This window comes from Nicotiana tabacum, chromosome 3 (genome assembly GCF_000715075.1).
Source record: "Nicotiana tabacum cultivar K326 chromosome 3, ASM71507v2, whole genome shotgun sequence".
In the NCBI taxonomy this organism is placed as follows: domain Eukaryota; kingdom Viridiplantae; phylum Streptophyta; class Magnoliopsida; order Solanales; family Solanaceae; genus Nicotiana; species Nicotiana tabacum.
The window spans coordinates 147,528,221-147,550,231 of record NC_134082.1 but is presented as its reverse complement, the minus strand read 5'-3'; the positions used below and the strand labels follow the sequence as shown (position 1 = coordinate 147,550,231).

The following is a 22,011-nucleotide window of genomic DNA, read 5'->3' as shown; positions in this document are numbered from 1 at the left end:
TATCGCACTCCAGTGCCATCGCAGGTGACCCCATCGGGTAAATTATTGATCACGGGCTCGGATATTGATTGAGTGGATTGGGGTAGATACTTCCCAGGCCCGTCTACCACTGTTGAGGATCGACCGACCCGAGATTTTTATAGTGGGCGTCGACTGAGTTATGGCTCCACATCACATGCGCAGGTATGAGTTTATTAGTATTGAATTTGAATTTGTGTTAACTGTAACTTATTTATTTTCTTTAACTTTATTAATTTCCTTTTTAAGGCTTCATGCGATGCAGCGACAGATGGCTACATTCAGGATCTAGAGACGATGATGGTAAGACAATATAAATTGTTATGTAGTTTTCTATACTTAGTTTCATATTATTATGTAGCCTTCTACTGGAGCTGACATCACCACCGATACATGTCATCCTGCGCCGCATCCGGCTATAAGGAGACGACTTGATGATGATGATCCTGATAGCGTACCCGGGTAGGAGGGGATGCGCCTCAGGCCAACGGCTGCATTGAGACACACCGGATGCGGGACTCATTGACATGGTGTAAATAATATTTTTGTATACATTAACAATATTATTTAATCGAATATACGCATTACTTTTTTTAGTTCTCCATTCATTTGATAGTTTCATAAATAAAATTTAGTACAATACAAGCACTTAAACTTAACTTCCATTTCAATTAAAATAAAATATAGTACAACACAAACACTTAAACTTAACTTCTACTTCAATTAAAATAAAATTTAGTACAACAAACAAGGAAAACATTACTACAGCACAAACACAATCACAAACACAAACATAGCAGGCCAACATAATAAAAATACATGAAATATGAAAAATACACTAAACACATACATGCCAATGTTTAGCCCCGGTTGCTATTTATTCTCCACTCCAACCACTTAAATCGTTCTTCCAGTTGTTCTTTTTCTTCTTCTACCTCTTTCAGTTTTGCCTTCACCTCTGCAAGTTCCAGTTTATATTTTTTTTTCGATCCTTTTGTGCTTCACAATTCCATTGTGTTTTCCATTTTTCTTCTCCCACCTCCTTCAGGTTCGCCCTCAAGTCTGCAATAATTTTATTGCTTTCTTTTTCATGTTCTTGTTGTCTTAAACACATATTATGAAGAAACTGTAGTTGTTCTCTGTAACATTCCTAATAACATGGTTCATCAACCCATTCTTGAAAATCACAAATAGGTTCGTTGGGAACCTTGTAAAACTGGTTCATACAGTGCCAGTAGCGGCGTCCAACTTCACCACCGTCCCAACAATTTTGCATCAAGCATGCTTTTCCACAGTTGCACTTTGTGGACGAAGAGGTTGAGCCATTTTTGTAATATTTGCTTTTAGTAAAAAAACTTACTTTTAATATAATATTTGCTTTTAGTAAATTTTTAGCACACAACATAACTACAATGAGCTCGTTATTTATAGGTGAGACAACACACACATAACGTACTATCTAATGGTGTTATACTTTGCATGTTAAATATCAAGATGTTGACAAGACAACTTTATGTCAGCTAGTCAGCTTTTTCAGTTCGACAAGACAACGCACACATAACAGACTATCTAATGGTGTTATACTTTGCGTGTTAAATATCATGATGTTGACAAGACAACTTTATGTCAGCTGGTCAGCTTTTTCAGTTTGACAAGACAACACACACATAACGGACTATCTAATGGCGCTATACTTTGCGTGTTAAATATCATGATGTTGACAAGACAACTTTATGTCAGCTGGTCAGATTTTACAGTTCGACAAGACAACGCACACATAATAAATATACAGATAATTTTATTAAATTATTATTTAAATAGGTAAAATGGAAAAGTACAAATAATAGTTAACAAGCATAATTTTATTTCATAAATCTTGCAACATAGATATAACAACTAATTATTACAACATCAACTCATGGGTAGTTAGGTACACTAGAAGAACACCCACTACGAGTTTGATTAGTTTTGCCACCCAAACCAGCTGAAGGACATTTACGACGGTTGTGTCCTGTTTGCGAGCATATACCACATTTTTGCGCATAAACGGTGTCACTAACATCCATTTGGTTCCGTATACGTGTTCTCTTCTGCACCTATCTTTTACGCAAATAGGACTTGTTACATACCATTTTAAATGGTTCCGGAGGGCAATAATGCTCAGCACCCACTGGCTGCAACTGACCACTATATGTGTTTAGGTACTTGGAAACACTATATTGTTGATCAACATAGTTGGTCTCCGCATAACCAACACGTTGAAAACACTTGATGTCATGTGATCAAGGCATGTGGTAGATGGACCATTTTCCACAGGAGCATAATCTTACAGATTCATTTACAATATGTACATTATTACCCCGATTATTATGGATAGCAGTGCGAACTTCAAAAACACCTCTTTCGTTATCATACTGCAAAAATGAATGCCAATGTACTCGCCGTCTGTATTTCTCAAATCTCTTCATGGGCACTGGCATAAATTCAACACCCCTCTCCATCAATTTCGTTGCAGCTGCAGACCGTTGAACAAACCTCTCCGACATATGCTTGGGATGTGCCTTCTGGAAATTGGCCTTAAAGTGCCTCACACAGTAACGGTGGTATGCATAAGGTTCTTTCCATGCAGGCAAGTTCTCCACAGAACTTAATATACCACCGTGCCGATCAGATATTAGACAAATACCTGAACGCTGTTTGACAACATGCTCTTTCATGTGGTTCAAAAACAACGTCCACGTCTCTGTGCTTTCATTGGCACAAACAACAAAAGCTAGAGGAAATATCTGTCCATTAGCATCCACTACCACAGCTATCAATAGCTTGATATCGTACTTTCCATAGACATGAGTTCCGTCTATAGATATTACTGGCTGGCAATGCGAAAAACCATCAATTGCTGGCTTAAACGCCCAGAACATGTAATTGAATATGTATTCTGGTGTTCCTGGACTCTGCTCAAGCTTCCATTCAACAATTGTCCCGGGGTTAAAGTGTTGCAGTGCGGCCATGTACTTTGGCAGAGATGCAAATGACTTATCCCAATTACCGTAGACAATTTCAAACGCTCGTTTGCGCCCGAGAAATGCCTTTCTTTTCGTAATGGTATGGCCATATTCCTAGTGGACCGATGTAATGCACTCTTTGATTGTATACCTTATGGACGCTTCGATATGCGGAATAAGTACAAGAGAAATCAAGTCAATATCCAAGTTGAAGTGATTCCCGTTGAATGTGTCCATTTCGCATGTGTGGGTGGGAATGTATTTACCCACTTTCCACATACCTGTCTTCTTCTTGGTCGCATGCAACATCCAATTACATGGCCAAAACCACCTGCGGCAAACAACCTTGTATACCATCGGACTTGACTCCCATACTTGCATCTCACGACACTCTTTTACGTTGTGCATTTTACAAGCCCTGCTTAAGCGCGTTTTATCAGGAAAAAACATCCCCTTTGCAAGCACCATTGGTCTAGACTCATCCCACATTGTTGTCCGGATTTCATCAAAATCCCTTGTTAGAGCTTCCACATCCGGCACGGTTGGTAAGTTATCAATGTAAGGAATCTCCCTTGAATGAAACGACACTTCAGACTCATACACTATTTGTCTAGGGGGGTCTCTCTTCAAATCAGGTCTTTCATCCTCATCCTGCTCATCACCATCCTCACGACAAAAGGGTATCTCGTCTCCGGATTCATCGGCATTGTTATCGTAATCACTGTTCTGTTCCTCACTCTGTGTATCTGCCAGATCCCGATGTAATACGTCATTTTCGGTCAATTGAGTGAGTACGGGTGGTTCAACTTGCTCGTTTTCACTGCACAACCAACAAAAACATAAGCTACTGAATTAATAAATGATTTCCATATGGCTATATCACTTCACTTACAAGTCGTAATATGATGAAATTTCATGATGGACGTTTTCAATTAAGTGATGACTACCGGATGGGCCACTTGTAAAATTCATATCCGGCCGGTACCTCCTATTAAATATATGGGCGTTAATACAAATTCAATACACCAAAAATATACATAATTAACACAAATGAAAATTGAAGTTTACCACTCGTCTTGTGAATTATGGAAAACAGAGTATAAATTATTTTCTCGCTGCTCATTCGCCGGCGGTGATAAGTTTAAATCAAGGAAAATTCTTTCATCCGAAACCTGTCCGGCAAAAACTGCTCTATAATAACCACCCGATGACTGGGGGTTATCTCTGCTACGCACAACCTCGTTTTTTGGAACGTCTTCGACCTTCATGTACATCTCCAAGATTGTGATTACAAGAAATTCCAGGCATTCGTCCGGAGTCCTCAGAAAATCACTCAAAGTTTCATCATCGTCGATGTTAAACTCCGAGTAAAAAGCAACCCCTTGCGGAGTGACGTAATACAGATATCTTCTGGTTACTTTAAGTATCACTGAACGTTTCCTCACACTCAGTTTTTTGCATAACAACGATATCAATTTATCGTACTCTATTGTAAGTTGCAATTTAACATGACACTGAGCAGGTAAACTGTACCCCACAGAGTTATTCTCCATCACAACCTCACCCCCCAATATAATGAAACTCTTATTCTACGCTCTTTAGACATAATGAAAAAATCCTGGAGAATTTAAGAACAATAAACATTTCAACAAGAGGTAAAAAAAAATTTGAATGAATTTCTATACAATCCTAACCTTTTTATATAGGAAATGGCTAGCCGGAATTTTTTTTTATATAGGTATAGCGCCCAAAAAGTTAGCACTATACGCTTTTGAATTATTGAAGTCACAAATTATTGGTGGGGCCAGGAAAATCTATGTATAGCGCCACTATACCTGGCGCTATACATTAATGATGTATGTATAGCGCCAGGTATTGTGGCGCTATACCTGACCATGTCAGCTTTTACAGTATAGCGCCACAATACCTGGCGCTATACTTTAACGATACCGTTACTGTTAGTATATAGCGTCAGGTATTATGGCGTTATATATAAAAAGGTCATTTTTTTTACCACCTATTTGTGTAGTTTGAGTCCAAAAGAACCACATTTTGGTTCCGGACTCCTAGAAAACGCCAAAGAATATATGAGAAATAAAAGTTTATTTAAGAAAAAGAATATCCCCTGCCGCGACAAGTGTCAGCATCAGACGTCAATTAGTTACAGTGAAAACGCAGAAAATTCCGAATCTTTTCCTATGAATGAAGTACCATAATTCATAATTGTAATAATGAGAACCAAGTAAGAGTATATAATTATGTAAGGGCAAAAAGAACAGATCAGCGATTCACGTTCCTTAGTTTTTCGATCCCATCTCTCTCTCTCCTTGTCTGCCATTTCTCTCTTCTCTCTTCTCCCATATTGTGGCATTGTCTGTATCCTAAGTTACATTAACATTACCCTTTTTTTTTTTAATTTCTTTCTTTCTTTCCCAAAGAGAAAGAAAGAGAAAAAACAAAAGTTCAGCTCTGTTTTCTGTTTGGTAATTGGGATTGTCTATATATTTATAGCCTTTTTAGGGAATTGTAGAGCTTTGCATTTGAGGGTACAATATTACCAACTTATTATTGTGTTCACTTTTTTCACATTTGGGAGCCTTTACTTTCATTTTGTCTCCCAGGTATGATCCCTTTTTCTTGCCATTCTCTTCTGAATTAATCATATTATTCATTTCTGTAATCTGTTTCAAGATATCAGCTTTTTTCTTTTTGTGATTTAAAGAGAGATGCTTTAGTTTAATGTTTCACTCCTTTTGATGTTTCATGTGCTTTCTCATCAAACATGGTTCAATCTTCATCAAAAGTTATTTTAATCCAATTTCTTGGAGTTTTTTATAGAATATGCAAATTTGATATCTCTTTATGCTCTTTCCTGATTAAAAGTATATGATGATATAGTCCTTATGGATTTGCTGTTCCTTTATTTAGTATTGCGGTTCTGAAATTTTTCTAGGAGTACTGAAATCTACATCTTGGATTCTTGAAGCCTTATATAGGATCTTTCTTCCTGGCTTCATTCTGGAATATGATCATGTATTTTTTTTTAATATTTGCATTGAATATTTGGAGTTATCATTTGGGAAAATGCCGCTCTCAAAATAACAAATGTATATTTTTTTGTATATATATATACATTTTTGTATGTTATATACAAAAATATACAAATTTTATACACTTTTGAGACTTTTGCGGCTACCGGATGTAAATAGTTTCGACCGCAGGCTAAAAGTGATCTTTGCCCTTATCATTTTGATTTTTGTAGCAATATTTATACATCTGTTCTTATTGCTATAACCTTGTATGTGTTCTGATTCTAGGTGCTTCTGCAGTTAGGAGAAGTTGGGGATTCAGTTTTACCACATAAAACAAAAGATTCAATTTATTAAGGATGAGTGGAGCTGTGGTTGTTGCACTTGCTGCTGCCATTGGCAACTTGTTGCAAGGATGGGACAATGCAACAATAGCAGGTATTTTCTGGTTAATCTAATGTTGTTTTACTCGGTCGTTATTCTTTATGTTGTGTTCTCTGAAGCATAAAACAGTCTTTCATGGTTTTTGTCATGTTAGAGATTTATGCCAGAAGATGATATAGAGAACTTCCACTGCGCTTTTAATTTTAGTTTTTATTTTATTCTGTATAATATTTGGACTGAGATGAGTTTAAATGCCGAACTTGGGACGAAGGCATAGTTTTGTATGGTTTTCAGGGAAAACACGGTAATTCCTAGTACAGCTATCACTGCATAGTTTTTGAAGAATTTTTTTGCTTATGATACGTTTCAGGAGCTGTACTTTACATCAAGAAGGAATTCAATTTGCAAACTCAGCCAACCATAGAAGGGCTAATTGTTGCTATGTCACTTATTGGAGCAACTGTGATCACAACATTCTCTGGATCTGTGTCTGATATGTTTGGGCGGCGTCCAATGCTTATTATTTCATCCGTCTTTTATTTCCTCAGCGGATTAGTAATGTTGTGGGCTCCAAATGTTTATGTGTTGCTTCTAGCAAGGCTGTTGGATGGATTTGGTATTGGTCTTGCTGTAACACTCGTTCCCGTTTATATATCTGAGACTGCCCCACCAGAAATAAGAGGGCGTCTGAATACCTTCCCTCAGTTCACTGGATGTGTTGGAATGTTTCTCTCATACTGCATGGTCTTTGGGGTGTCGTTGACACAATCACCAAGTTGGAGGCTAATGCTTGGGGTTCTCTCAATTCCTTCTCTTGCTTATTTCTTTTTGGCTTTGTTTTATTTGCCTGAATCTCCAAGGTGGCTTGTTAGTAAAGGCCGGATGAAAGAGGCTAAACAAGTTTTACAGAGACTACGTGGCAAGGATGACGTCTCCGGTATGCCTCCTGGATCCATTTTTCTTTACAAAAATAACTTGCTTCTTAAGCATTTTATTTCTCAAATGCATTAAGGTTTTGTGATATGTCAACTCAGAGTTTTCCAAACACTTCTTTTCCATCTGCAGGTGAAATGGCCTTGCTGATGGAAGGCATGGGTGCTGGAGGAGAAGTGTCTATAGAGGAGTACATAATCGGTCCGGACGATGAACTTGCTGATAGCCAGGAGCATGCAGAAGAGAAGGATCGGATCAAGTTATACGGAGCTGAAGAGGGGCTTTCGTGGATAGCCAAACCTGTGACTGGACAAAGTACTCTTGGTCTGGTCTCTCGTCATGGGAGTGTGGCAAACCAAAGTACTCTTATGGATCCAATGGTCACTCTATTTGGCAGCGTCCACGAAAAGCTACCAGAGGTGGGAAGCATGCGCAGCATGCTCTTTTCAAATTTTGGCAGTATGTTTAATGTGGCAGAGAATCAAGTTAAAAATGAAAACTGGGATGAAGAAAGTCAAAGGGATGGTGACAAGCATATGTCTGATGCTTCTGGGGCAGAATCTGATGATAACCTGAGGAGCCCATTGCTCTCACGGCAAGGGACAGGTGCAGAAGGGCCTCCAACCTCATTAAGCATGAGACAAGGTAGCAATTTCACTACTGCAAATGGTGGAGAACAAGCCAGTATGGGTATAGGTGGTGGTTGGCAGCTGGCATATAGAAAAGATGAGAAAAAGGAAGGAGCACTCAAAAGGATTTATCTGCATCAGGAGGGTGGTGCTGGATCACGACGTGGATCCATTGTTTCCCTTCCAGGTTGTGATGTTCCTGCAGAAGGTGAATTCATACATGCTGCTGCTTTAGTGAGTCGGTCTGTTCTTCGAACAGAGAGCATCTTGGCTCAACAGTCTATTGAGGAAGCAGTAGAACAATCTGAACCTATTACAAAGGGCCCAGGCTGGAGAGCTCTTTTTGAGCCAGGAGTCAAGCACGCTCTCATTGTTGGAGTTGGAATTCAAATACTTCAGCAGGTAAAGCGGTTATGTTGTTTTAGTTTCTGAACATAAGATATTTCCGGAATATGGAACAGAAACATCAGAGATCTTACCTAGTTTTGCCTTGGTTCTAAGAAGAAATTAGTGAAGGATAGTTGCGATATGTTAGTGTCTTACTCATGGAATTAGTAATCAGAACTAACTACTGAATAATCATTGACATCTAAAAGAAAATCAAAGGACATTGGTCTTTTTCCATAGGTGTCTTGTCAAGGAATTGCTGCTTATTCTGTTGGGATATGGCTTGACATTAAGCTTTATGTATACTACTCTAATGCTCAAATCAGAAAGTATATGAAGTACGGATACATATTGGCATCTGTTGAGTGAAATGAGATATACCGATCACCATTGCACAGTTCATTATGGATCGAACATTGAGTCAAGATAAAGACAATAATTGGACATAGTGATAAACCGAGGTTCTTACTCACTGTTGCTGCATGCTTTAGCTGAAAATCCTAAATCTTGCTACCATAATTTTCGTTAGTCGAAATCTGTCATCTTTCTATATCTGATGCTTGTGTTGTATTTGGCAATTGTGGGCCTGGGAGCATCAGGATATGTAGTTTGCAGCTTAAGGGTAAAAGTGGATGTGAGTTAGAAGTACTTCCTTTGCTCTGTGTTATCAGGATGTGTCATGATCTCTCTTTCGCCTTCAATAAAGATGGCCATATGTATATGTCTTGTCTGGTTGATTTTTATGGGGATGTTATTGGCTGTCACCAATCTTTTCACAACAGAAATCATTGCAAGTCTAGAAATTTTACCTTCATATATGACAATTTACTTTCCCTTGATGCATTGGGTTTAGATAAGGAATCGTGGGATCATATATACACATATAATAGCAATTGCTTAAAGTCATCAATGAGAGGAGAGCTCTTCCAGTTGACTGTGTCAGCAAATTTATTAGTTAATTAGCTTTCTACTCAAACTTGTTTTACCTCCATGTCTTGTGCTAAAAATTAAGCTTCTCTCCCTTGAGGACTTAGGCAAAGAACATACGAAAATGGAAGAAAAGATCTGTATAAGCAAATATTTACTAGATGCTTGATGCTACCGTGTTAGCACGGATACATGGGTTATTTGCTAGGAGTTTATTCAGTTTGTTCAAGAGATTGGTATGTCAGCAGGGATAAATGTGAGAGTTGTTAAAAGACAACTCATTGAGTAGCCGAATGAAATGTTCCATATAGAACAAAGTGTACATAGAGTATTCATAAAGTTGATTTCACTATGTTTTCATAAAATAAAATAAAATATTCATATAGCTGACTCGACTTGTTAGGGATTGAGAGAGTTGTTATTCTTGTTTGTGTTATTGTTGTTGTTAATGCGGGGTTACTCACTACTGATTTTTTCTTTCTTCCTAAAACAGTTCTCTGGTATAAACGGGGTTCTCTATTACACTCCTCAAATTCTTGAACAAGCAGGAGTAGGAGTTCTGCTATCAAATTTGGGTATTGGTTCAGACTCAGCATCTTTCCTCATTAGTGCCGTCACAACTTTGTTGATGCTTCCCAGTATAGGCATTGCAATGAGACTGATGGACATTGCTGGCAGAAGGTAACACCTATTCTCTTACTCCCATAATCTTAGTGAAACTTGGAAATAGAACAAATATCACGCCTTGCCGTATCACTTACTTGGAATTCATGCCTTAGACGGGATTTGAATAAGGTGTTAATATAATTTAAGAATATTGTCAGCTACCCTTGTTTTCAAATTTGATGCTAACTCTGCTCAGACTTGATCATTTCACCTATTTACAAGCAACAGTTTCGACTTTTGACTAATGTAATTATCTGTTTTCTTCTCCAGGTTGCTTCTGCTGGCTACTTTGCCTGTTCTGTTGGTGTCACTGATCGTACTAGTCCTAGGCAACGTAGTTACCATGGGCGCTGTCACGCATGCTGTGATCTCAACCATTAGTGTTGTGGTCTACTTTTGCTGCTTCGTCACAGGCTTCGGTCCAATCCCCAACATCCTCTGCTCCGAGATATTCCCCACCAGTGTTCGTGGCTTATGCATTGCTATATGTGCTCTCACATTTTGGTTTGGAGACATTATTGTCACCTACTCACTACCCGTTATGCTAACCTCTATCGGACTTGCTGGTGTCTTTGGCATCTATGCTATAGTATGTGCCATTGCTTGGGTCTTTGTTTTCCTGAAGGTTCCTGAAACAAAAGGCATGCCCCTTGAAGTCATTACAGAATTCTTCGCTGTTGGTGCTAAGCAATCTGCAAAAGAATAAACGCGCTGGAGATCTGAAATTTTGCCTGATTATCCTTGCTATAAATGTGAGGTATGCTAATTGCTATGTGATTAACTGTACTAGTGCTTCACCGCGAAAACTACGAAGATAGTGCTTGGTTGCTCAAAAGAAATATAATCGCTTCAGAGGATTCAGTTAGCTCTTATGAATCTTTTACTTTATCCTCCTCATACCTAGTGTTTCTGTTTGCTTCATCACAAATTCAGCTCAAAAAGAGTTCTATAGATTTGGATATAAATTTGTCTTAAGGCACTTCATGATGCTAATTTTTGTTACATTTTATTGATACGCTTATACAATCTCGTCTTCCTTCCTTCGAATTATGATCATAAAGTTGGATGCAGTAGAGAAGCAGATTATGTCATTTTCGTTCGTTTTCCAGAATTGTTCTTCAGTATGCGACACATATCACATATCAAAACTTCATAAACATGTGAAACTGCTCAGTTGCCCTTCCACTTGTTTTTTTCTTCATCAACTCTAAGATATGTGATTTATTCCAATACTAGTGAATATACAAATAACTTTAAGTTTAAGTAAGAAGAATTGATGAACCAAACCAGTGTTGCTAGAACAATAAGGACCTCGAGCTCGATTCTCTTGAGGGCCTCGAGGTCAGCTAAGAGCAATGAAGTATGAACAATAAAGTAAAAACAATAAAACTTAGGAACAATTGTTGAGCACGGTAAACAAGAAAAATAGTGTAGAATATTCTATTGATGTGAATAATGTGTCTTACAAATGATTGGAGTCCCCTTTATATAAGAGGAGAAAACCCCAATATAGTACATTCCTAATTGTGGTAAAGAATTCTATTGGTACATGTGTATAACAACCTAGTACGGACCTGTACTATTTCGTACAAATCTTATCCTTTAATTTATGCCCTGATCCACGTGTTCTTGAGAAATTCTCGCTCTTTCTTGAGTGCCTTCGAGAGTGCATTGCCCTCGATGTCGTGCCAGGCCTCCGATCTGCTCCCTCGAGGTGTGTGTCCTTCAGCCGGGTCCGACCCCCACTTCGGGTAACTCGGACACGAACTCATAGCCCCAATTTGAGACTTTGAAATTGGGCTACTCGATTCTAACCGTATACAGATAGTCCCTGCATTTCTTAGAATGAAACGATTTGGATTCCCAAAGTCCTTAGTGATGACGTCATGCCTGTGATGTAGGCGCTTGAAGTAATCGAAATGCCATGTCAGCATGCTTCCCGAAAACATCAAATACGTTTCAGCTTTTGTCGGCCATTTGCGTCGCCGGTCCCGTCGTCGACTTTCTATAAATAAGAGGTTGCTTTTATGAACAAAAACTACACTTATTCCTTCTTCATCTACTTTTAGCCTTCTCCCTTTTTTACCCCTTCCTCTAATCACATATTTCTATGGTTCAAATTTGTGACCACAAGGTCACATGGCAGCGACTTTACTAGTTACGCCAAGGCTTCCTCTTCCAAATCTTTGGCTCGAGACAACGAGAGAAGGGCACCGAATCCTTCCCGAACGATAAGATATGCGAACTTTACACTACTGCTCATCTCTCTTAACTTCAACCTGGTGTGGCGCTTCATTCCTTTTGCTTTTCATGGAATGAGGTGGCACTATCACCTAATAACTTTTGCATCCCATACCGGAACAAAGTTACGAGGATCAACACTCTTGGATTGTTGCTCGTGCATCTTGCAACCCCTTTTGGTTCTTCCCTTTTGCTTGCTCTTTCTTAACTTATTGTGACCCCAAACTTCAATGGAATGCTCGATCTTGGGCTGATGGAGATATAATTACATTTATCAAGGGCCTTCTACCCTATATAAACATTTCCAAAGATCAGAAATGGTGCCCCCGAGAAGAGGACTTCCAAAGACGATGCTCTTGAGGCCGTGGTCTTAAAAATGGATTAGGTTCTTTGGATTTTGTTTTTTGCTTCTTTGTTCCTGTGTAAGTATCCTTCGTGGGTGCCGTAGTCATGCTCTGTAATCATTTTTTGGAAGTATAAAAGGACCCTTTTGTATCCCTTTCGGCCCATGCTGAATTTTATTCTACCTTTATTTGTAAAAGACTCGATCATATGATTTCAATGACTACCCCAAATACCGAGCTTAGGACATAATAAATCCTTAGGTTTTTAATCGATCAATGTAATGCTCCTCGAGGTTCTCGTTAATCCTCGAGCTGGGCTTAAATGTGAACTCGAAGCATCGTGATCCCCGAGCCCGAGTTAGGTGAGAGCAAGATCTCTGAATGAAGTTAACCCTTAGGTCTTCTTTGCTATCCCCGAGTGAGAAATTTCTCCAACCTGGTTAGCCCTTGGGATTTGTAATCGAGCGAGCATTTACTCGAACTTATAATAAAGATAGCCCTTAGGCCTTTTCGCAGTTCTCGAGTGAGAAACTCTTCAAACTCTGATAGCCCTTGGGCTTAGTAATCGAGTGGATATTCTGCTCGAACTCGACTTATAGGCTGCCCTTGATGATTGTTGACGAATTAATCCTTGATGCCTTGATCCTGATGCCAATACCATGATATCAGCGGCAGAAATGCTGAAAAGTTGCTTTTTGTGCGATTCTCAAAATCATTAATTGGAGGCAGCTGACGGTCGGCCTTTTGGCTTCCCCAGCACGCTTAAATAACCTCTATAAATAGAAAAATTTCACAACATCACAAACTTTAATTCTCATATTGTTCTCAAAGTCTCATTAGCCTTTTTCAGTTCCCTTGAACTCTGCCTTCTCTTCACTATCAACACTCTTCACTTTCTTGGATCTTCCGTATTGCGATGGATAAAACCTTTAAACCGGTTTGCCAAAAAGAAAAAAGCTTCTTCATCTTCTCGATCAACTAAGAGTAAACTGGTAGTGCCTCCTCGTATCGAGGAGGGCATCCCCCCATGTGAAATAGCATCCGATTTCACAATCGAGAAACCTGTTTCGACACTAGGACGATGCGAGCCCATGTCTCGATATGTTTGTTTGGTGACCAAGGCCGAGCTCAAGCAAGTAAAGGAGGATTGCAAATGGGATAATAAAGAAATAGTGATTCCTTCCTCCGAGGAGGACATCACCACATATAAAGCGGGGTACTTGAGCGTATATACCTACCCTTTAATGTCGGGTCCTGCAATTCCGGCTCACTGTCTTAAAGATCCAGTTATTCTTGATGTTTGCCAACGATATCGTGTGACGCTCGGCCAGATCTACCCCTCATTCTGGCGAATTGTTTACTTAATCAGATTCTTTTCGAGCCAAATCAAGGGGATGTCTTTTACCCACGATTATCAGATCAGACTGCAGAATCCCTGACTTTATCGTGGGGGTTTGATAAAATTGCAACGCCGATCCTTAAAATCTCTCTTCTCTAGTATTGATGAGGATAAAGACTGTGGATGGATGAGCCAGTTTATCTGAGTGAGGACCTTCGATCTGATTCCTGCTAATTGGATGTTGTTCCCCGAGGAGTGGAACATGAACGTGAGTACGCAGTAGGTTTATACTCTCCTTTCTTTTCTTTTCCCCGACTTTATATTTTCCGTTGGTCTAACCCATTCACGATGGTGCAACCGCTGCTTGGTTTCCTGGCAGGGTCCCGAACCTCGAGGGCTAGGTCCGAAAGCTGGCCTCCTGCTCCTATTACTCGTAGCATTGCTGGCGAGATCTGGCCAAGGGTCGATGGGAGGCCAAAAACCATAGTGAGTTCTCTTGTTTGTTTTCTTATGCTTCTGTTACGGGATACTTACCTCGGTTTCATGTAGGTCTTGGAGACACCGTTGATTTGCGGCTGGCCCCGGTTGATGAAGTAGAGGTTCCAAAGCCTTCTAAAGAAAGAAAAAGAAGAAGAGAGTCATCTGAAAATCCCCCGAAGCCTAAGAAGAGCATGGCTCGAAGGCCTAAGGCCGATACAGTGGCCTTATCTCCAAAAACGGCCAAACGCCTTCGGGAACAGGAGGAAGAAGATGATGACGACTGCCTGCTGGTAACCCATGAAAGGAAAAATGCCGATGTTTTGAAGCCCATCGAGCTGGTGGCGGTTGATGTGGCTCATTCTAGAGCCGAAGAAATCTTTGAAGGGATTTCAAAAAAAATCCTCGAACTATCGTCCAGAAAGAAAGTGCCTCGCCTAGGAGATCATTTGGAGGACGAGGTCGAACGACCTGATCTCGAGCCTCTTAAAATAAAAAAGAATGCTCTGAGTGGATCACTTGGGGTAATCAACGTGGATGATTCACCTCCTGGCCCCGAGTTCTCCGAGGGACAAATCCGAGATGCTCAAAATATGAGGTCTTCTGAAGTGGAAGCAAGCCATGAAGGGCATGACATCTTTTGAGAATGTCCCACAGGTTTTGAAGATGGCCCCGACCCCAATGCTTCTTTTATTTTTGATGAGGCTCGTAGACTCTTTAAACAAGTGAGTTTTCTATTTTTATGCCTGCACCTTTGTTTTAGCTGTTCTGAATCTATCTTTCCTCCCTTTTCATGAAGGCTGTGGTGCTTTATAAAAGGGCATTTTCCAAGTCTCGAGCCAATCTTGCTCGATGCGAGGCTGAGCTTAAGAAGAATTTGGAGGAGAGGGACGTTGTCAAAACCCTCTATTCTAAGAAAGAGATGGAGATCCATGATCTATGAATTGAGTTGATCCAGGCAAGCCAAGGTCGAGCCGAGTATGTTGAGAATGTAAACAGCTCTTGAGTTACGTACCTGTTTGTTTTGGCGACTGACACTTTTAATTTTGCAGTTTCATCAGAAGGCCGATTTGTAGGCGCAGCTTCGGGAGGAGCTTAAGATGAAAGAAGCCGAGACCTTGGGGTGGAGGCAAGTTATGGACAATCTCGCCTCTGAGAAGGAAACCTTAAGAGAGCAGTTAGCTTCGCTCGAATGCCAGCTTCAAGGTGTAAAGGAGGAGAGCCTAGCTCGGAGCCTTGAAATTGAGGAGCTTACAACCAGATCTGTTGCTGAGTTGGCCAAGCCCAAATTTGATGTTGCGACAATCATGACTTCGTATCGAGCCGATGCCGAAGCAGCTAATGCTCGGGAAAAGGAGATCTCTTCTGTGGTGGAGTATAAGTTATCAAGTACCCTTGATCATGTTAGGCGACAATCCCGGAGGATGACCCTCGAGGAGGTACATGCTCGCGGCTTCGGTCTTTTTGCCGATACTGAACCGGTGAAGATTTTGGAAGAAGAGGCTGCCGCTCTGCTTTCCGATGAAAATGATCTAGCTAGTGGCTCTGAGAGTGGGGGATATGGGGATGAAGTCCCCGAGGATGAGGCTCTCGAAGATGCGTCTCCTGAAGATGCGGTTGCCAAGGATTTGACCCCGAAGTAGTTTTAGGTTACTTTATTTTGTTTCTTTGCAAGCCTCTTTTGTGTATAGATCTCCTGTAATCATCTTTTGGTAATACGAGGGGAAATTTTTATCTTGTCTTTGGTTTGTGTTGGATTTAACATTGCCTTTATTTGTGGAAGACTTCGTTTGAATGATTAGTCCGAGGATTGGTTTGTGTTTCGGGGTGTTATAAACCCTTAGATCTCTATCGATAGATATAATAATCTTTGAGCTAAGTTTAAATCGATCCGATGTAAGATTGGGATATTGTGAACCTTGAGTTCGGATCGAAGTGAGAGCGAAGTCTCGAACTATAAGTTTTTGGCCCTTAAGCCTTTCGAAATTGGCCCTTGGGCTCTTATGTATCGGCCCTTAGGCTCTTTTAAGATTGGCCCTTAGGCTCTTATATATCGTCCCTTAGGTTCTTTTAAGATTGGCCCTTAGGCTCTTATATATCGGTCCTTAGGCTCTTTATGAACGACCTCTAAAATGGCTATATAATTTTTCCCTAATTTCGGCTAAAAGACTTAGTGAAATTTTAGTTATGCCTTAGCATGTGTTTTTGTACCCATTGGGTTTTCCGAAGGCTTGGCGTATTGGAACCTTATTAGTTATTTCGTTTGTGTAGGCATGATCGAATACCTCTTAAGGTTTTTCTGAAGGCTGGTGTTATCGAAACCTTTGGATTATTCGAGGGCTGAATTTATCGAAGCCCTTAGTTTTTTGGGGGGCCGAATTTATTGAAGCCCCTTATAATTTGTGGTATTTTTAAATTATGCGGGTAATAGATTAATTACCGGGTAACGAAACATTACCCGATTAACTAATAAGTAGATAAAAAAAATTAATAAAATAATCCACCCTACTCCCCACGTGGCAGTGTGCCATCATTAAACATATGACTCTTGATCATATGTATATCACGTGTAAATCCCTCCATAACCCATTAAAATGAGTCATTTTGTAGAAAGACTCATTGACTTAACATAAGTTTTGAATGATATAGAATTTAGGATCCATTGGATACTTCTTGAAAATAGAAAAACGAGAATCAGAAGATTCAATTCACTCTTTGAATTGAAATCAATAATTTGGAAACAGTAGCTTCAAAAAATGTAAGAACTAGAATCCTTTCGTCCAAACATTTCAAAACCAAGCCAAGATCGCTCCAAAATTCTAAGGATATCCAGTGTAAATTTCGCAAGAAGCAGATTCAGTTAAATAATTCAAGAAACAGGTATGTTAAGGCTATCCCTTCTTTCTTTTGGCATGATCCATACGATATGAACGAAACGTGCAAATGCACAAATTCCATAAGTGACTCTACTCATAGAAGTAATAGAACTATCTATGTTCTTTAATTCTCATGTGTCATAATATTTTATCATTTGTTCATGGGTCTCAGAAAAATACGAAAGTTGAAAAGATGTTACTTTATGATATTGCTCAAGAGGCAAAGTGGTTTTATGACCTTCCGAATGATTTTGTTGACGTACTGTTCATGCATTGCATTCATGTGCATTGACCCATGACCAGATGACTATATACGCGTATATATGTAAATATATGTATATGGAATGGGAATATGTTATGGCGTTATATACGCACCACCACCTGATCAGCTGGTATATAATGATGATGTTGCCCACAGTGGCCGAAATATGATTCAAACGGTGTTATATACGCATATATACGTAAGTATGATTCAACGGCGTTATATACGCATATATATGTATGTATATATGTATATGGGATATGGGAAAGGTTATGGCATTATATACGCACCACCACCTGATCAGTTGGTATACGATGATGATTTTGCCCATAGTGGCCGATATGATATGATGGGAGGCCCTCAGAGGCTGATGATATTATGAAATATGTACCTATGCACGACATGACATTCATACGCATATGCATGACGTTAAAAGTAATTTATGATTTACAAAGTTATTCAGACTTACAGGTTGAGTCATGTACTCTATATGTCTTCCATATCTCTCATATATTTATTTATGTGCCTTACATACTCAGTACATTATTCATACTGACGTCCCTTTTGCCTGGGGTACCGGCACCACTCCCTCTATGGCAAACATCTCCTTTGCAGCATGTTGCTCTCCGTAGACTGTTTTCACTCCTTCCTCCGCCGGGAACTTCAGCATTTGGTGAAGAGTTGAGGGCACCGCCCTCATGTTGTGTATCCATGGTCTCTCAAGGAGTGCATTGTACCTCATGTCACCTTCTATCACATGGAATTTCGTGTCTTGAATGGTTCCGGCTACGTTTACTGGCAAGATGATTTCTCCCTTTGTTGATTCGCTTGTCATGTTGAATCCATTCAGGACTTGAGATGTATGTTCGATCTGACCTTGCAGGACGAGTTGTTCCATGACCCTCGATCTGATTATGTTTGCTAAACTACCTGGATCCACTAAAACATGTTTAATTTGAATTTTATTTAAAAGGATAGAGATTACCAGGGCATCGTTATGGGACCAAAATATGCCTTCAGTTTTCCCGTCATAAAATGATAAGACGTCCTTGGGCACCTAGCTCCGAGCCCGTTTTTCTTTTGTAATTGACACCTTGGTGCGTTGGGACTTAGGTCATTCGGGAACATCGACTCTGCCAATGATCATGTGGATTACGTGTAGTGGTTCTTCTTGCTCATTTTTCTTTGTATATCTTTCTCGAAGGTGGTTCTTAGCTCGATCACTTAGGATTTCTCGAAGGTGGCCCTCGTTGAACAAATGAGCCACTTCTTCCCTCAGTTGTCTGCAATCTTCTGTTCGATGACCATGAGTGCCATGGTATTTGCACATCAAATTCGGGTTCCTTTGAGAAGGATCGGTCTGAATTGGCTTGGGTCACTTGGTGTCTTTGATTTTCCCGATAGCCGAGACAATCCCCGATGCGTCTATGCTAAAATTGTATTCTGATAATCGGGGAGCCTCTGCGGAGTCGGTGTGTTTATTGAACCCGTTCTTACTCATGAGTCCCGGGGAACTTCAACCTCGATCATCTCTCCGATCATTCCGAGGGGGGTTACGGGTCGGGCTGTTATTCCTTCAGTTGGCATATGGTTGATATCGTTCTTTGTTGAATCTTGATCCCCGATTTGTGTCCCTCGGGGGCTTGGCTGTGAATCTGTTAGGATGAACTGATCCCGAGAGGGCTCCCAACTGGTCGTCCTCGATCCTAATTTTTGACTGATAACGATTGTGCACATCCGACCATGTCACAGCTGGATATTCGATCAAGTTCTGCTTTAGCTGTCGAGATGCAATCGAGCTTCTTTCATTCAAACCTTGCATAAAGGCATGTACTACCCAGTCATCGGAGACTAGTGGTAATTCCATTCTTTCCATCTGAAACTGGGATACGAACTCCCTTAGCATCTCGTCATCCCTTTGTTTTATTTTAAAGACGTCTGATTTTCTTGTGGTCACCTTTTTGGCCCCGGCGTGTGCTTTCACGAAGGCATCTACCAATATAGCAAATGAATCAATGGAGTTAGGAGCTAAGTTATAATACCAAATCATAGCTCCTTTTGATAGTTTTTCCCCGAACTTTTTCAATAATAGTAACTCGATTTCGTCGTGATTCAAGTCATATCCTTTGATTCCATAAGTGTATGAAGTAATATGTTCATTAGGGTCAGTTGTTCCGTTATATTTCGGTATATCGGGCATGCGAAACTTCTTGGGAATAGGCATTGGAGCCGCACTCGGGGGAAAAGGTTTTTGTATGAATTTCTTCGAGTCCAGTCCTTTCGAAATCGGAGGTGTTGTCGGTATTTGATCGACCCTCGAGTTATATGTCTCCACCTTTTTGTCGTTTTCTTCGATTTTCTTTTCTCCAGATTCGATCATCTTGGCTAGTTCTTCGAGCATTTTCATAATTTTGGGGTCAGCCCCAAGCCATTTTCATCGGGCATCTCTAGTGCTGGTTCAACACGCCGAGTGTTCATTGGTTCAACTGTGTTTGGAGTTCTATTCCGACTCTGAAGTTGAGCGATGACGACTTGCTGGGCTTGCAACATTTCAAATATCACCTGGAGGCTGACTCATCCTTCTTCCATTCCTCGCGTTTCCTGGCCTCTGGCTTGGGCTTCCCTGTGTGCATTCCTTACGGGGTATGTGCCTGCGTCCGTGTTTAGAGCGTTATGCGAACTGATATCAACTGGCTCCATATTTGGCACTCCCTCAAGGTTTATGGGTGGTACACCGACCCCTATACCGCTATTTTCTCCAAGACTTTCGTCCTCGTGAATAGGTGCACTCTGTGTGCTAGACATGATTAAGCCTGAAATCAAAGAATCTTTGACAAGAAAAAAGTGTGAAGAATAACGTGTGTTATCAGAAAACTAGCAATAAATAATCACTATTATCTTAAGCCCCACGGTGGGCGCCAAACTATTTACCTCGAAAAATAGAAGTAACAATTAAATGTGATTTGTGGTTTTAAAAATATGTGATTTATTTCAATACTAGTGAATATACAAATAGCATTAAGTTTAAGTAAGAAGAATTGATGAACCAAATCAGTATTGGTAGAACAATAAGGACCTCGAGCTCGATTCTCTTGAGGGCCTCGAGGTCAGTTAAGAGCAATGAAGAATGAACAATAAAGTAAAAACAATAAAGCTGAGGAACAATTATTGAGCACGGTAAACAAGAAAAATAGAGTAGAATATTCTATTGCAGTAAATAATGTGTCTTCCAAATGATTGGGGTCCCCTTTATATAGGAGGAGAAAACCCCAATATAGTACTGGTAAAGAATTCTATTGGTAACAGGTGTATAATAATCTAGTACGGACCTGTACTATTTCGTACAAATTTTATCCTTTAATTTATGCCATGATCCACGTGTTCTTGAGAAATTTCCGCTCTTTCTTGAGTGCCTATGAGAGTGCATTGCCATCAATGTAGGTCGTGTCAGGCCTCCGATCTGCTCCCTCGAGGTGTGTGTCCTTCAACCGGGTCCGACCCCCACTTCGGGTCGCTCGGACTCGAATTCATAGCCCCAATTTGAGACTTTAAATCGGGCTACTCGATTCTGACCGTATACAATGAGTATACACAATTCACCTATAATTTGCTTATTCTGAATAAGCTACCAAAAGCAACTAGTATATATATTATTCTAGGTTGTGGAATTTGAAGATTTCAGTCATCAGCAAGCATAGACACAAATGCAAGCATATCCCCTGTGCCATCCTTTCCACAGGCATTCGCCCTCAATATCTCCTTCCCTCTTACACTCATTATCACAATCTAGAGGAATGATGCATTGCCCCTTAAACGAAGAACTGAATTTTTCGCAAATAGGTTCGGATGGTATGATCCCTCCATCACCAATGATTCTATTAGCCTCCACAGCTATAATGTCTGCGCAAAAAGCAGAATAAAACAATTTAAAACCTTTTTTTTCAAGTTTCAATCAAATCTGTATCAAATGCTAGAAAGGTTAATGGATATATCAATTTTGGAAACAATATTTGCCTTGTGTATTTATTTATTTATTTAACTCACCGTTTGATGCAATGAGCAGGAGTAAGCAAAAAGGTATTACGAGAAACCTAGAATAGCAAACTTGAGATTCCGCCATGTTCCAACTTAAGTTTATAAACTAATGAAGAGTTAATTAATTATGAGAGAGTTGTAATCAACTGGAGGAATAACAGATTTATATATGGCTCATAGTGATAAAATTCTTGTTATCTTAAAAACCTCACGTGAAAACATCGTTGCCCAAATCAACTTTGAATTTCTTGCGCATTGTTTACTTATTAACGATATCCTGTGTCTTAGTAATGGATTTTGATTTCTTTTAAACTACATTAATGTTTGACTCAAAAGATATTGAAACTTTTTGAATAAATCAATCAAAGAAAATAAATGGGTAAATCTTAGTGAGACATAATAAATTCCAGATCAATGAGCTAATCGAAAGAATAATATATGAGATGAATACAGATAATC

At 39.8% G+C, this 22,011-nt stretch overlaps 1 protein-coding gene across 2 annotated transcripts; it reads left to right on the top strand.

The window, feature by feature from the left end:
• Positions 1-5,256: 5,256 nt before the first annotated feature.
• Positions 5,257-10,968, top strand: LOC107828562 (monosaccharide-sensing protein 2-like). Of its 2 annotated transcripts, none has more exons than XM_075250034.1 (6): positions 5,257-5,644; positions 6,341-6,490; positions 6,807-7,373; positions 7,502-8,400; positions 9,806-9,993; positions 10,249-10,968. In XM_075250034.1, the coding sequence occupies exons 2-6, from the start codon at positions 6,412-6,414 to the stop codon at positions 10,682-10,684; spliced, it is 2,169 nt and encodes a 722-aa protein (XP_075106135.1). In that variant the 5' UTR covers positions 5,257-5,644; positions 6,341-6,411; the 3' UTR covers positions 10,685-10,968. The 2 variants fall into 2 exon arrangements, with proteins under 2 accessions (XP_075106135.1, XP_075106136.1); XM_075250035.1 differs by having other exon boundaries at positions 5,508-5,644; positions 6,353-6,490.
• Positions 10,969-22,011: the final 11,043 nt, after the last annotated feature.

What these genes read in the sequence shown, in the direction of transcription:
- LOC107828562 (XM_075250034.1), top strand. Translation starts at nt 6,412, where the DNA reads ATGAGTGGAGCTGTGGTTGTTGCACTTGCTGCTGCCATTGGCAACTTG. An exon ending in TGGCAAGGATGACGTCTCCG is followed by an intron (nt 7,374 to 7,501) that starts GTATGCCTCCTG and finishes TTCCATCTGCAG; the next exon opens with GTGAAATGGCCTTGCTGATG. An exon ending in GAATTCAAATACTTCAGCAG is followed by an intron (nt 8,401 to 9,805) that starts GTAAAGCGGTTA and finishes TTCCTAAAACAG; the next exon opens with TTCTCTGGTATAAACGGGGT.